At 57.7% G+C, this 14,721-nt stretch overlaps 1 protein-coding gene across 1 annotated transcript; it reads right to left on the bottom strand.

Annotated features, from left to right (window-relative positions):
• Nucleotides 1-68: 68 nt before the first annotated feature.
• VWA5B2 (von Willebrand factor A domain containing 5B2) lies at nt 69-12,457 on the bottom strand. The gene is made up of 21 exons (XM_061166699.1): nt 12,317-12,457; nt 11,635-11,740; nt 11,269-11,413; nt 11,013-11,183; nt 8,889-9,108; nt 8,551-8,708; nt 7,894-8,025; nt 7,543-7,667; nt 7,002-7,157; nt 6,489-6,599; nt 5,965-6,173; nt 5,765-5,876; nt 5,128-5,313; nt 4,098-4,269; nt 3,674-3,987; nt 2,979-3,168; nt 2,526-2,876; nt 1,421-1,558; nt 1,238-1,321; nt 922-1,142; nt 69-835 (listed from the first exon to the last, which is right to left on the bottom strand). Exons 3-21 carry the CDS (start codon nt 11,405-11,407, stop codon nt 287-289), a joined length of 3,738 nt encoding a protein of 1,245 aa, XP_061022682.1. The 5' UTR covers nt 11,408-11,413; nt 11,635-11,740; nt 12,317-12,457; the 3' UTR covers nt 69-286.
• Nucleotides 12,458-14,721: the final 2,264 nt, after the last annotated feature.

Raw genomic sequence — 14,721 nt, 5'->3', positions numbered from 1 at the left:
AAGACAGTCCCAAGAGGCACTTTATTGCATAGGATCTGGGGGCTGTGGCTCTCTCCCCTTCTGCTGCAACCACACAGAGCTCAGAGAGGAAGGGGCAGGGGGTGGGAAGGATGAGAGAGAGCACAGGCAGGCACTTTTTGTGGGGGCAGGAGGATTCTGTGGAGGGAATGAGAAGCAGTGGGGACAGGCTGTTGCCAGCCCACCCCTTCCCAGCACCGAGAGGCCGGCTCTGGGTGGCAGTGACTTTGAGTTGGTTGGGGGGTGCCAGGCAGAGCAGTGCTGACCCTCACATGTTTGCGGGGCTGTAGCACAGCAGGTGGAGCTGCAGGTTCTGGTCCCAGTGACGCAGAAGCAGGAAGAGACCGCGGGCTGCAGCCTTGAGGTTGGCCAGGTCCAGGCCGTCGGGCAGGCGCTGCGCCCGCAGCCAACAGTCAGCCTTCGCTGCTGCCAGTTCCCACTCACCAAAGGCCCCCGCACAGCGGTGCTCCAGCCACGCAAGCGCCACAGCCGTGGCCCAAGTCCGGCCCCGCAGGTCAGCGCCACCAGGCCCTTCCGACCCCTCTGAGGCCTCAGTGTCTGATCCCCGCCCACTGTCCACCTGGCCCGGACCCTCGGAGCCCGAGCTGGGGGACGGGCTGCAAGAGGCTGTGGCGCTGCCACCCTGGCCAACACTGGGGGCTAGAAGTGCCCAGGGAGAGGAGGCCGAGGTGGGGCTGAGGCTGGCCCGGTGCATGGCGAAGGGCGAGGCGCGGCACAGGCGCTCCTGCGAAATGCGCACCGCTGCACAGAACAGAGCATCCAGGCGGAAGGAGCCGGGCGCCTCCTGCAAGCGCACCTGAGGAGAGAGGAGGTGGGGGGAGAAGCGAGCTGAGACAGTGCCCTGGCCCTGGCGGCGCCACCCTCCACCTCCCGAGTCCTCACCAAGGGCAGGTAGTCGTGGCCGCTGCCTTCACTGTTGCTGTCATTGACTGGGCCTGTGTTGGGGCTGCAGAGTCTGTGGCTGTCTGGGCCTCTGGACTTCCAACGGCCCAGGCTGATCCGAGAGGGAGGCCGGGGGAGTGGGCGATGAGACCCTCCTATGGGGGCTGCGTGGTCCCCCAAAGCAAAACTCGAGTTGCCAGTTTGGTCCAGGTCCCAGCCACCTGCCAGAGAGTCCCTTCAGTCCTGACTGGAGCCATTCAGTGGTGGTCCCTAAGCCTGTTGCTCCCTCCTCCATTTCCTCAAATTTGAGTGTTACCTTTAGAGTGGACAACTGTGGGCAAAGGAGCTGCATCTACATGGCTTTGAGAGACAGGAGGGGTACCTGCAGGTTCAGCTGGCTCTGTAAGGGCACAGGAGGTAGGGAGAAGTTTGTCTGGGAGGGTGGCCAGTGAGGTGAGAACTGGTATCTGGGAGGTCACCTGGGAGAGACCTTGCTTACCGGAGCTCCGCACCTGCAGGGCTGAGGGTAGGATCTCCCTGGTGGTAGCGTCCACAGCTACAGGGCAGGTGAAGCAAGAAGGGGCAGAGCTGACCTTACTTGTCTGAAGGGCTCGGAGCCAGGACCTCCGGGCATGACCTACGAAACCAAGCAGCAGCATGTGGGCTGCAAGGGGGTGCACGCCCACCACCCACTCTCTACAAAGAGGTTCACAGAAAAAAAACCTCTGCTCCCATAATGCCATGGTTTCTTCCTTTTTTTTTTTTTTTTTTTTTTGGCACCTTGAGGCTTCTGGAACCTTAGTTCCCTAACCAGAGATCAAACCTTGCCCTGGCAGTGAAAGCATGGAGTCCTAACCACTGGCCCGCCAGGGAATTCCCAGCCCCCTGTCCACTTTTGAACAGAATGGAGTTCCTTTTCAGGGTCAGCTCAGACTCCTCAACTTTGACAAGAAGTGGTTAGGCTAAACGCTCAACCACCTTGTATTAATAGCAAGGCTAGGCTCCCTGGCTACCCACAAATGCAACATTCTGGACACAACCCCAAGGAAGCATTGAGTGATGCCTTTTCCATCCACTCATTTCAGCACTGCCCTGTAGAATTTTCTGTAATAATGGAAATATTCTGAGTCTGCATGATCCAGTGTGGTAGCCACGGGATCCAGTATGTATTATTCCTTACAGTCACCACTAAGCATATGAAGTGTGGCTAGTGCAACTGAAGAACTGACATTTTAACTTAAATAATCTTCCTAAATGACAGATTTGTTTTTATATTATGGGCACTGTGAATCATTACAAGATGAAATTCTCTCTCTGTTGGCTGCTAGGAAACTTGGCCAGTTTTGGGTCTCCTGCTTGCAAGGGTACATAACCTCATAGTGTATGTCTTTAATATAACCTCATTTTCTGTTTCCTTTTATTATCCCTCCCCCCCCCCCGCCCCCATTACCCTGCTTAATTTTTTCTCTTGATAATGTGGGTGAGCTGCCTCAAATCATTTGTGAGCAAGGTGAGGTACAGTGAGTGATCACACAGACCTATGCCTCTGCCACTCTGCCCTGTATGGTCTCCTTGAGCCCTGACTGGGCCCACCAGGAACTCACCCCGGTCAGCCCTGGTCTCACCCCCTCTTCGAAGAGCCAGCTGCTCATTGTCCCGAACCACAGAAGCTGCTGTCAGTCGATGGAGTGCTTGGTCCCATTCATTATCTCTTTCGGGGGGTGATGGAGGCAGTGAGCCATCATCCTGAGGCCCCCACAGCGTCTCCAACCCAACACCCACCTCCCAGCACATGGGCTGCTCCCCACACAAGGCCCGGATCACCACATGGCAGCGTGGAGCCTGGGGAGGCTGTGCTGGAGGAGCCAACTCCCCATTGAGGGGAACAGCGGTGAACAAGAAGGGTGGTTCCATCAACATGTCCCAGTCCATGGGGGCTGGGGAGAGCAGGTTTCCTGGGGAGAAACAATGGTAGGAACAGGGGCCACATGGTGCCCTGGGCTCCACCTCCCCACATCGTCCTGGGTGACAGAACCCAGCTCCCCCGTAACCCTTACCTGAGTCATCCAGGCCCTGTCCCAGCTGCTGCCCTGGCTCAGGGCCTGGCCCATCAGGTGCTACACCCAGAGAGGGGTGCCGGGGGCGGCCAGGGACTGGGTTCACCCGGCCTTGGGGGGATGAGAGGCTTCGGCCGGCCAGAGCCGCTCTGCGTCGACGGCCCAGCACCTCAGCACTCAAAGCCCCAGTCTGCACATGAGAAGTGGAGTCCACTGGTCAAGCAGTGCAGAGCTACTGGCCTGATCAGACATACATACATGACTAGCCACATGCCCTTTTGTCTGAAACCCTAGATGGCTGCTCACCACCCTTAGGGTTGAGGCCAGGCTCCTTCTGGCCCCTGGCCCCCTTCCGTGTGTCATCTCGTTCCGTCTCACTTGAGACATGGGGCATGTTTTTACTCATGCGCTTGTCTGTTTTTACTCATGTCTTTTCCCCTTCTGCCTGACTGACATTCTTCCAGAGGAGGCTGTTGCTTTCCTGACTCAGACAGGGTTAGTCACCTTGACTTTGAACCTCCATAATGTCATGCTTCTGTGCTTGTCAGCATGTGTCTCATGGTATCATCATTATGTATCATCATTACCTGTTTTTTTAAGTAGACTTAATAGTAACCACTGCACAATCTATGGCATACAGCCAATGGTCAATAAACATTGGCTGGATACATGGTGGGATGTGGATTGAATCTCACCTTGACTGGAGCCAGTGGGGATGGAGGCAGGGGACAGGAGCGGGAGCTGGCAGATTCTCCCCAGGCCAGGCTTCGGCAGCCCTGCTGAGAAGGGGGATCCAGGGGAGTGTTGCCCTCAGGGGAGCCCGGGCCCTGGGAAACAGGGGACACGCTGCTGCCTGTGGAGCCTGGGCCCGGCTCTGGGCTGGCAGAGCAGTGGGTGAGCACATACTGCTCCCGGATGTACGAGGACTGGAAGATGCGGTGCCATATGGCTGTGTCAGAAGAGGGATTAGGTCCGGGGTCCGTGACTGGGTCTGTCAGAGCATCAGTACCTATGGAGAGGCAGTAGAACAGATCCCAGCCCTGGCCTCTCCTACTACCCACTTCTACTCTAACACACACACACACACACACACACACACACACACAGCCAGACACTCACTCCGCTCTGAGTCCCCAGCAGCCCACGGGCTGGACAGCTCTGCTGACACAGTGCCTGTTCTCAGCGGCTCTGAGGTGCCAGTGGGCTCCGTGCCAGGGCTGGTGGCAGATGGTGCTTCCTCTGGGGATGGGAACACCGAGCCGCCCAAGCTCTGCCAGCCAGGCTCTTGGCCCTGGAGAGGGATAGACATTGAGATGGGGGGGAAAGTGATTATAGCTATATACTCTTTTTCCAAACAGGATTTAAGATGGCTCACTGCAAGAGGCAATAAAGATTATAAAGCAGAAATGAAAACCCAGTACTAAGAAAGGAGGAAACATGCATGCTGACCAGAGCATTACTACAGCTGCTGTGACTGGGCTTCAGGTTTGTCCCTGAGCTTCCTGGCAGGTGAGGAAAAAGGCAGACAGTCCATTATACGGCTCTCCCAATCAAAAAGGAGCTAGCACGCTTGGTTCTTCTAGAGAGAGAAAGCTTTTCCTAATAAATATAACTCAATTATCCAACTCCACCTCTGTGTCAAGTATCCTACCAACAGCGTGCAAGTCATGAATTTCTAATTAAAACACCCCTATGAAAAAAGTCAGTGTAAGGGGCTCAGAGAGGTTGAGTGACTTGCCCCAAATCAAATGCTCAGTACACAGCAGAATTGGGATCTGAGATTTCATCAAGACAATGCTCTGTGTGGCCCTGAGGGTTACAGGAAATAATCTAGATGTTGCTTTTTGTAGGGCACCGTGTGGAACAACGAGCAGATTTCAACAAAAACCTCAGAGCTAATGTGGGTGCTGCTCTGTATGCTTCAGTGACCAAAGGCGTCACTCTATAGGACGGCTCAGTGGGAGACCTTATGAGGGAGGCAGGCCGCAGTCACCATGAGGGACCCAGTCTGGTCCCTGGGGAAGTCTAGGAGGTAGCAGTAGATGAGTCTGGCAAAGAGAGGCACCAGGGAGAGGAAATGGGTTTTGAAGAGATACAGGGGCTTAAGCCATCCCAGGCCCACCTCCCACCACCCCCAACCCAGGCCTACCCCCGGGGGTTGGGACCGGAAGCCGTCCACCCTGAAGAGTGAGCAGTAACCAAGAAGCTGGTCCCCGGGATAGAGCGCGGGGATCTCCCGGGGTGTCAGCAGTGCCTCCACTGCATCAGGAACAAACCAGTCCACAGAGATGTCACTCAGCGCGGGCTCCAATGCCTTCCTCAGGGCCTGCACCAGCTGTGAGGAATGACCAGAGGGAGGCCATGGGAGAGAAAGAGGTGCCTCTCTGCCAGTGAAGTGGGGAGGCACCCTTCTGCTGCTGCTATCTGCCCAGCGCCTGGCTGAGGCGAGCAGGGCAGGGTCAGGCTGGGTCAAGAAGAAGAATGGGGGTAGGAACAAGCGAGGAGACAGCGTTCAGTCCTCAAGGCTTGGTGTGAACTGTACTCCTGGCCTGTGCCATGTGGATGGGGCAAGGCTTTTCAAAGATACGGCTCAGTACCAGGACAAAACTTAGGACAAGATGTGGGGAGTAGTCAGAGGCCATGTCCCCCGCACCTTTGGCCTCCTGCAGCACCCCACAGCAGGGTGTCTGGAGACCTCACAACCTGACCAGGATCTGTTTCAGACTCAGTGCCACTTGGGAGAAGGACCCTGAGGAGAAGGGAGCAGGGCCCAGGCTCAAGCTCACCATGGGCTGCAGCCTTTCCCCAGGTCTCAGAAAGTAGGCCTGGCCCCTGCTGAGAGCAGACAGACCCTGGAGCAGCTGGCGGCAGGCACGCCCCAACCCGAAGGAGAAGCACCTGACAAGAGAAGGGGAGCAGCTGTGACCTCAGAAGCCCTCTTTGGAGGGCCAATCTCAGGAGCCTGGCTCTGCCCACTCCATCCTACCTGGCTGCCCCTCTGTGCCACCTCATGAGCTCCAGGGTCTGGTGGGTCACAGCAGCCATGGGTGAGGCAGCAGTGAGCAGGAAAAGCTGCCTAGGATGGGCCCTTTGCTGGGGCTGCCCCAGGGCCCAGTCCAGAGCGGCCCACACGTCCGGAGTGCCGTCTGCAGCCTGCAGGGTCTCAACGCTGTCACAGATCAGCTGCACAGCTTCCTGGGGGAAGAAGGCTTGGGCTGGGCACACCGGGCTGGGAGGACTCTGCGTGTGCACTCCCAGTTACTCAGTTGTTTCCGACTCTTTGCGAGCCCTATGGACCGTAGCCCACCAGGCTCCTCTGTCCATGGGATTTCCCAGGCAAGAATATTAGAGTGGGTTGCCATTTCCTCCTCCAGGGGATCTTTTCAACCCAGAAATCCAACTTGTGTCCCTTGCATCTCCTGCATTCGCAGGTGGATTCTTGACCACTGTGCCACCTGGGAAGCCCCTGAGATGTCTCTACTGACCCCCAAATCCCTAGGTCACACTCACATCACTGCAAGGCCGGCTCTCTGGGAAGAGGGGCTGCACCGAGATGCCAAACATGGCAAGGTTGATGAGCGTCTGGGGTGGGAGTGACTTCACAGCCAAAACAATGGCATCCTGGGGAGGGCAAGGGAGGGCAGGGTGAGGCAGGCCCCACTGGCACCAAGATCGACAAGGGATGAGGGGACAGATGAGGGAATCTGGGCAAGGCCCTGTGTGTGGCTGTTAGAGAGACCCCAGCATGCAAGGGAGACTCTGAGTTCCTGTGAGAGACATTTGGACATGTGACCGTGGAGGTGCACGCGAACCCTGGGGTTTGGGATTGGCCGTGACCTAGTGTAAATTTATGCGCGGCAGGTGGGTCTTGGAATCTGGGAGAAACACATGTGTGTGTGAGTATGAGAAGGAGAGAGGTAGGGGTGTGTGTGTGTGTGTGTGTCTTTGAGAGGCAGCCCCCAGCCCACCTAGACCCACTGCCCTGCCCAACCCCCAGCCCCCCCCACACCCTGCCCCACAGGCCTTGTGTGCCACGCTACTGCCATCTAGCAGGAAGAGGAGCTCCCGTGTAGCTGTGCCCAGGTGTCCGGGCTTGGAGCTCAGGTCTGGGCAGAAGCTCAGCACCAGCACAGGGTTCAGCAGGATGTCCTTGTGGAAGCGTCGCTGCAGGAAGCACACCTGAGCACGGGAGCCCCCAGTCATCCTGGGCCAGGCCTCCTGAAATTCCCACCTGGGCTGGCAGCAGGACCTAGCCCTGGGACCTTTGTCCATGCAATCCACCTGGACGGGGCACCCTTTTGTGTCATCTGAATAAAGGCAATGGCCGAGGCAGGTGGCTGTCCTCTGCCTGTGTCAGTCCTACTCCCCATCCTCTGAGACACGCTCCAGGGAGACTTGCGTGGGCCTCCTGTGACAGTACTCATCAGCCTGTCTCAGTGGTGGTAGCTACTGAGAGCTCCCACGGAGAGTAGAGGCCTCCTGCCCATCCCAACCTAAGCCTGCTCCCCTGCTCCTCCTGCATTAATGCAGCCAGAGGTGAGGCCAGGACCCCAGGCCATTATACCTGCCGGTCCCCATCACTGTCCCTTCGCAGCAGCCTCTGGAAATCCCGGCGGGCTCTCACCCGGGCCTCGTACTCTGCTGAGCTCAGACTGCCAGCCTCCAGCATCAGGTGGGGCTGGTGGGGCTCTGGGGAAAAGGGGACACAGCTCCATCAGGGAAGCTCCCGTCTTTAGACCCTAAGCACTCAGCCCACCATCCTGGGAGAACTTTGCAGACTCAGCCTCCCTGCACTGCTGGGCCCACCCTCACCAATGACTCAGTTTTCGCTTTGAGTCCAGAAATCTTTGAAAAATGCTCCCCAGGTGGTCCTGAAGCAGGCAGCACTACCCTACTGTGTGCCCCAGTCTCTCACCACTGGGGTGCAGCAGGATCTCCAAAGCCCGGTCACAGCGGTGGCCCTCTGCCAGTGTGACACAGATGGTGGCTGCAGAGCTGGCATGAGGTGGGGCATCTGCCCGAAGAGCATGAGAGGGGCTCTCCAGTCCTGAGGGAGGTAGAGGCAGGAAGAGGTGATGATCACACCATCCTAAGCCAGTCCCAAGAGCACTAATATCACCTTCCCATACAATAGTGGGGGGCAGGGGGGCAGGACCATGACTGATTCAGCTCAGCTCTCAGAGTCCAATCTATAGGATAGACAAGGGGGGGTTGCCTGCTTTCACAGAATGGGAGGGGAAATCCCAGGTGTGTTCCTGGCTGGTCAAACAGTTCTATATCAACCTGATTTAACATCCTCCTCCACCTTTTGCACAAGGAAATTCAACTTTATCACTTGGACTGGTCTCATTGTAAACACTGCTCTTCTCACTGGTGAGTGGAGTGGAATGTAAAGAAATGACATCGTTAAACCTACAGGTGTGAGTGTTGTGTGGAAGTAGCCAGGGGATGATCCCACTGGGAGAATAGAGGTTCCTAAGTCTTAGGTCCCCATCTTCTTTTTGTACTGTGTTCCTCCCATCCCTGAGCCTTGAGTTGTTTCCCAGTCAACTACCCTGGGAGGGACACCCACCTGCCAGCAGGCATGGCCCAGTCACCAGCATCTCGAAGGAGAAGGTATATGGGGCAGGGCAACGGGCAGGGCCCAAGAACACATCCCGAGGGGCAGCCAACTCCTCCCAGGCTGGCCCTTCACCCTGAGGGCTGCTCACTCCGAAGCAGCTGGTGGGACTGGAAAGGAACATGAGAAGGGTCACTCCGTCACTACCAGGGTCCCTAACCCCTCTGGCTGACTGGCTTCAGCCCTTCCCCACCCTGCCAATCCCCCAGGACACCTTGCCAAGGCCCCCTCACCCGCACTAGACCCAGAGAAGCCGAGGGAGGGACGAAGGGAATCACCATAGGCCCAACCTGTCGTCACAGAGCCCCGGAGGCCTGGGGGGCCCCGGCGGGCCTGGTGGGGCCAAAGGGGTGAGCACAGAGGGCAGAGCCACGTGCAGCACCCCGTCAGGCCTGGAGGGCAGCTCCCGGCTGCTACGCAGGGTCACTGTCATGGTGCCGGCCGCGGCGATGAGGCCTGTAGGCAGCACCAGCGTGGACCGGGCCTGGGCCAGATCCAAGACAAGATGACCTATGAGTGAGGAAAGGGGTCAGAGGGGGCTGGAAGCAGAGGAGATGGGGGAATACAGGGTGGGAGCAGGCAGAGTCAGGGAGCTTGGGCAAGGAGAACTTTGTGAGGTTGGAAGGATGCTGGGCTAATGCATTGGTGATGTAAGATGGGGGCATGAGATGAACGGTGGTAGAAGGAGAGGCAGGTTGATGGCAGAAGGATCTGGCTGTCATCAAGAAAGGCAGAAGTGACATCACTGCTAATGGAGAGCTGAGGAGGAGAAGGGGGATGTCCACACCACCCCCAAGGTCCTGGGGGACCCATACCCTCTGCCTCTCTTTCTTTACCTGCTCCAGCCTGTTCAACCCGTAGGCCTCATTTCCCTAAAGAATGCTATTGACATTTCCCATTGCCTGGGACCCTCCCTGCTCACAAATACCCTGCTCATGAATAGTTGAGGGTTGAGGACTCCCTACTGCCCACTAGCTGTGGCTCCAGCATTTTCTTTTCTTTTTTTGTAGCTCCAGAATTTTCTGCCCAAGAGGAATTCAGGGACAGTAATCTACTTGGAAGCTGGCTAGAGGACATTTGTATACCAAGTATTCCATTTTACTTAGACCAAGGGGTTTGTCTGGGGACTGGTGACATCAAGGGCAGCACCACAGCTGCTAAAGGGAAGATGGCCAGGTGTCTAAGGTGGAAGTCAAAACCCTACATGGTTGGGCCCCAGCCTACCTTTACAGCCCTCCTGGGCCTCATTTCCCCAGGATGATCATTTACCCATTCTTCTCAAAAATATTTGCTGAATAAATGAAGGGGAGGAAAAAATGGAAGGAAAAAACCAAGGTAAGAAGGAAGGAAGAAAGGGGCTTCTATCTCCATCATCTGAGGCTTGGGACAGCCTGATACAGTGAAGAGAACACAGTGTCAGGTTTTGAGTCTCTGCTCTGTGACTTCTGATTCTGTCTTTTGGTAACTCTCTTGTTTAGAGGAGCCTTGGTTTCCTCATTTATAAAATGGGGGTCATAATTATATGACTGTGGTGAGGGATGAATGAGACAATATACGGGAAGCACCCAATGTGTAAAAGGCTGTTGCTGTTACTCTTGTCATCTATTAGAGGGGGAAGGAGAACAACACTTGCATTACATACCTCTCTGGATTCAAGTGACACCAGTGACTGAAACCGTGAATCACTATAAACGTGAGGCATTTTATCACCATTACCCAGTATAACTTATTTCTGAACATTTGCTTACACCGTTGCCCCTGAGTAGAGTGCCTTTTCTCTCCTCTCAACCTTCCTACTACATCCCACCCTTCCTTTCAGTCAGATGCTGGCTTCACCTCCTCTGAAATATTCCTGAGGCCTCAGCCCAGAACTCCCTTCATCCTCCAACTACCTGCTGGGCTTGTGCCAACTCTCAGCACCACTGCATTCTGTCCCTCTTCTTACCCAGATGGTAAACCCCATGTGCAGGAATCAAGTGAATGCACAAATAAATAAAAGAATGAAGTGTGAGCCAGGAATCCTAGCAGATGGGAGGGCTTCTATCTCTTCCCCCAGCACTCACTGAGCCCCTTTGTGCCAATTTTTGTGAGAGATGCTGGGACCAAAACCCCGTCCCAGGCCCCGGAGCTAAAGCTCCAGAGGGGAGAGCCTTGTCGACTGCCTGCTGTGTCTATCCACCTGGCTGCAAACCTCGGATCAGGCCTGGTTCACATCCCACCAGCACCTGGTCAGCGTCAAGGGCACAGTCCTCTATGGTCGAATGAAAGGGTGAATCAATGAATGAAAAAGCAGTGACGGGGGTGGGGGGGAGCGGGACAGGGAGAGGTGGGATGCAGAGCGGGTGCTTGCAGAGGGATGCGATGCACAGTGCGTCTGCTTTCAAGAGATGGGGCGGGGAGCGCCCGGGACTCACCCTGCGCGCAGCGGCGGGGCGTTGAGGCCCCCAGCGCGGGGCCCAGAGCGCTGCAGCAGGCGGCCTGCGAGCGGCGCCGACTCTGCAGCTGGAAGGAGACGCGCCGTCCAGCGGCCTCCGCCTCGAAGCCCGAAACCACTTCAGCCTCGGCCAGCGGATACACGAACACGCCTGGGGCGGGATGAGGGCACAGGCGTTGTCGGACCTTGCCAGGCCGGCCCTGCCCACCACCCCACGCCCCCCGCCCGGGCCTCACCGTCCACCGGCTGCGGCTGCGGGTTGTGGTAGGTGAGCCGGGCCCGCAGGCTGAGGCAGGGTCCGTTGGCGCAGGCCCGGACCCAGGAGTCCGTGAGGGGCAGCGGCGTCCAGCTGGAGGGGCAGTACAGGCCGGGCATGGTGCCCTTGGGGGAGGGGGCGCTCTATGAGGGGTGCGCAGGGTGAGTTCGGGGCGCCCGGCCCCACCCTCCTGAAAGCTGGCGGGGGGATTTTTAACTCCGGCACGGGGACAGGGACCTGCAGGGGGCGAAAGGCTGAGCCCTGGGGCTCGAGCTGGCGGACAGGTGGCGAGGGGAGGGAGACCTGGGGTGGGGGTGGTGGAGAGATGGGCATCCTCGCCCGTTACCTGGGAAGCCCGGGAGGAGCGCAGCTGCAGGCAGCACGGGGACCGGGGAGCGGAGGGTTAATGTTTAACTGGAGCTCCGGGCGCCCAGCAGTCCCTTCACCGGCTCCTGGAGGGGCGGCGGGGGTGGGGAGAGTGGGGTGTCACAGTTGTTCCATTACCCCCCTCCCGGGCTTCGCCGCCACCCCAGTACCTGCCGGCCCCCCGGGGCTCCCCGCGGCTGCCAGCTGTTGGAAGTGGCGCGGGTGGAGAGACGGAAGATGCTCTGGGTGGGGAGCAAGGGTTTAAAGGGCCAGCATCTTTCTGGGTGCACCTAGCCCAGCAAAGGTTAGCAGGGGCGGAGTGCGATGGGGAGCCAAAGGGCTGCAGTCTTTCTCTGGCGCCTCAGCTGAGAGGGGCGCTGAGACCGGCTGCAGGCCGGAGTGGAGGGGGTTCGGTTGGGAAGAACAAAGTGGGAAGGGAAAGGAAGGGGTCTTACGAAGGCAAGAGCGGGAGAGGTGACCGGGGGATTCCGTAGGATCTGTCCAGGGCACCTCTCGCCATCCTGGTAGAACTGATCTGGGATGGGGGTTGGTGGGGGGGGGGGGCGGTGCAGTCGCCGCTGCCCCCACAGCCGAACCGTCAAGGGATGCTGCGGGCTGGGTCTAGGGATCGTCCCCCTCCCCGTGGGCAGCCTCAGCCTCACCGTCGCGTCCTCTGCGGAGTTCCGGGCGGCACGACAGGACCGGGGTGGGTGGTGCTGCCTTCAGTCAGAACACCTGCGGGGCGCCCGCTCTGGACTCCCGCTGCGGCCGCTCTGGGTCCGCACAGGGGCGTCGGCTCTAAGGGTGCGGGTCCCGCCCCCGCTCGGAAGGCCGCCCCTCCAGCCGGCCTCGGCCCCTCCCGCCGTTGCGGCTGGGCTGCTGCTCCCCGCCCCCTTCGGGCGCGGTACCGCCTCCGCGCCAGCCCCGGCCGCTCCAGCCCCTGACGCTCCAGCCAGCCAGACCCGGCACCGCAGTGCAGGAGCCGCATCCCCGCCGCCGCACAGCCCAGCATCAGTGCGAGACCTGGGCCTTTGAGGCCCCGCCCTTTCCATCCTTCAGGAAATGAGGCGTTTTGCAGGTGCGGCAGAAGGGCTCAATCTGCAGGCCCCCCAAACCAGCACTGCAGCAACTCCAGCCACCCCGATTATCCCACCTCTACCCTCTTCACCCCTCACCCCCACAATGGCTCAACTTTTCATCACTGCAGAGACCCTTATCACTGCAGCGAACCCCAGGGCCGCATCACTATAGGACCCCCCTCCCAAAAGCCCGACCCTTTCCTATGCAGAGTGCTCCTTCATCACTGCAGAAACCTCCCCCATCCTGCAGGTGTCTTCAGCTAGTGTGACCACTTCAGTCCACTCCATGCAGGGATTCCCATCACTGCAGCGATTCTCCCCCCTCCAGCTGCCAACCTTCCCACCACCGCAGTGCCATCTCCCCACTTTTTCTAGGGATGGGGAGGGTTGGCAGATAGCCCTCTCAGGCTATAACTTCCAGGTACCTTCAGTTGCCCACCACCTTGGAAGTGAGGCCTTTCAACCTGCAGAGCCTTCTAGTGGCTGTAGACTACCCCATCATAGAAGTGACCTCTACCCTGACCACATCACTGCAGCACCTGCAGGAGAAAACATCCCAGCCTGTAATCAGGTTCCTTTGTTATCTGCTGGACTGACAGTGTTATGCTGCAAAAGATTAGGAAAGTCCATAAAATCTTCCTCCAAGAGCCCTGGGAAAGTGACCATGTCTGGTGTCACCCATGCAAACTTTCTTGCAGCAGCCACACTCAACTTCTGCAAAGAGAGCTTGAGGAGACCTGGGAGTGGGGGGCAGTCAGTGGGGAGTGGGCTTTCAAGTTAAGCTCGGCATTCTCACTCCTCCCTATTTACTTGGAGGGGGGGAATCCTCTGCCTTCTTGAGCACTGAACCCCCCACTTCAAGCCTTTTGCTTGCTCAAACCACTTAGCATGGTGGAAACAGCTTGGCCTTTTCCCAGGGAACTTCATGGGTGGAAATGCACAAGGATGATACAGGAGGCATAGCCAGCATCACAATGATCTAGTTCACCAGGAGCTCCTACAGAGTTCCAGCCCTATTCTTTCCACACTAAGCCCTGACTGCATGTCCTTTCTTCTCCCTTCTCTATTGAACCCTCTCCCAGCCTCATTCAGAGTTGAATGTTCCTCTACCAGGCTTGGGGAGAAATGGTAGATGGTGGGGGGGTGGGGTGGATGGACAGGCCCTTCAGGCACTCCAGGTCCCTAGGCAGTGCCAGCCCTGGCCTTGAGGGCTCCATGGAAGTCCAGGCAAGTGACTACGTCCTCATGGGTGTTTTGTGCTTTGCCCCTTCTGTGAACAAGCCAAGAGCTACATGTACAAACACGAAGCTGCAGGGAGCAGTCATTAAGTGTCCTCAAACACACAAAAATGGAAAAAGATGTCCTTGCCTTGGTTCCCGAGGAAAGCTTGACTTTAAAACAGTGTCCCAGGAAGACGGTATCTCTGTCAGAGACTAGAAAACACTCTGGAAGAAGCCAAGCTTTGCTGGGAAGCTGGGCTGGTCCTGAGATCCTCCTGCTGGGGAGGCTGTCTAAGCTGAGGCAAATGGAGTGAGAAGTGGGTCTGCAGCTCAACCAGAGGTGTAAAGTGTCCTGCAGGATGGGGTAAGGGTGCAGGCAGCCAGGCCCTGGAGAGGAGGGGGTTCTGTGGAGGGGCACTGAGGCCCAGCTAGGAGGCATGCTGATAAAGGGGCTGCAGCATGGCAGGTGGCTGAGGACCAGAAGGGGGAGCGCAGACCCAGAGGGTCCCAGAACCCAGTGTCAGGAGGTGGAGGAGATTCTAGGCAGGGAGTGTCTTGGAGCCTGAGGGCTCTGCCATGTGCCGTGTGTAGGGAATATAGAGCTACAAAGGCATAGCCTCTGTCTTGGAAGGCTCATACTCCGGTGAAGGCGGCAAACACACAGTTACCATAGGCTAGGCTGAGGGCTGCATTACAGGGATATCATAAGAGCTTTTAGCTGGGAGCTTTTTCAGTTCAGTTCAGTTCAGTCACTCAGTCGTGTCCAAC

Source organism: Dama dama, chromosome 19 (genome assembly GCF_033118175.1).
Source record: "Dama dama isolate Ldn47 chromosome 19, ASM3311817v1, whole genome shotgun sequence".
Lineage (NCBI taxonomy): Eukaryota > Metazoa > Chordata > Mammalia > Artiodactyla > Cervidae > Dama > Dama dama.
This window is presented reverse-complemented; position numbering and strand designations above follow the sequence as displayed.

Bases quoted from the DNA above. Each gene is read 5' to 3' on its own strand.
- VWA5B2 (XM_061166699.1), bottom strand. From the start codon at position 11,407: ATGCCCGGCCTGTACTGCCCCTCCAGCTGGACGCCGCTGCCCCTCACG. The intron at 5,314-5,764 runs GTGAGCTTGAGC...CATTCCTCACAG, and splicing joins GGGAAAGGCTGCAGCCCATG to CTGGTGCAGGCCCTGAGGAA. The intron at 1,322-1,420 runs GTAAGCAAGGTC...GTGCCCTTACAG, and splicing joins CCTGCAGGTGCGGAGCTCCG to AGCCAGCTGAACCTGCAGGT.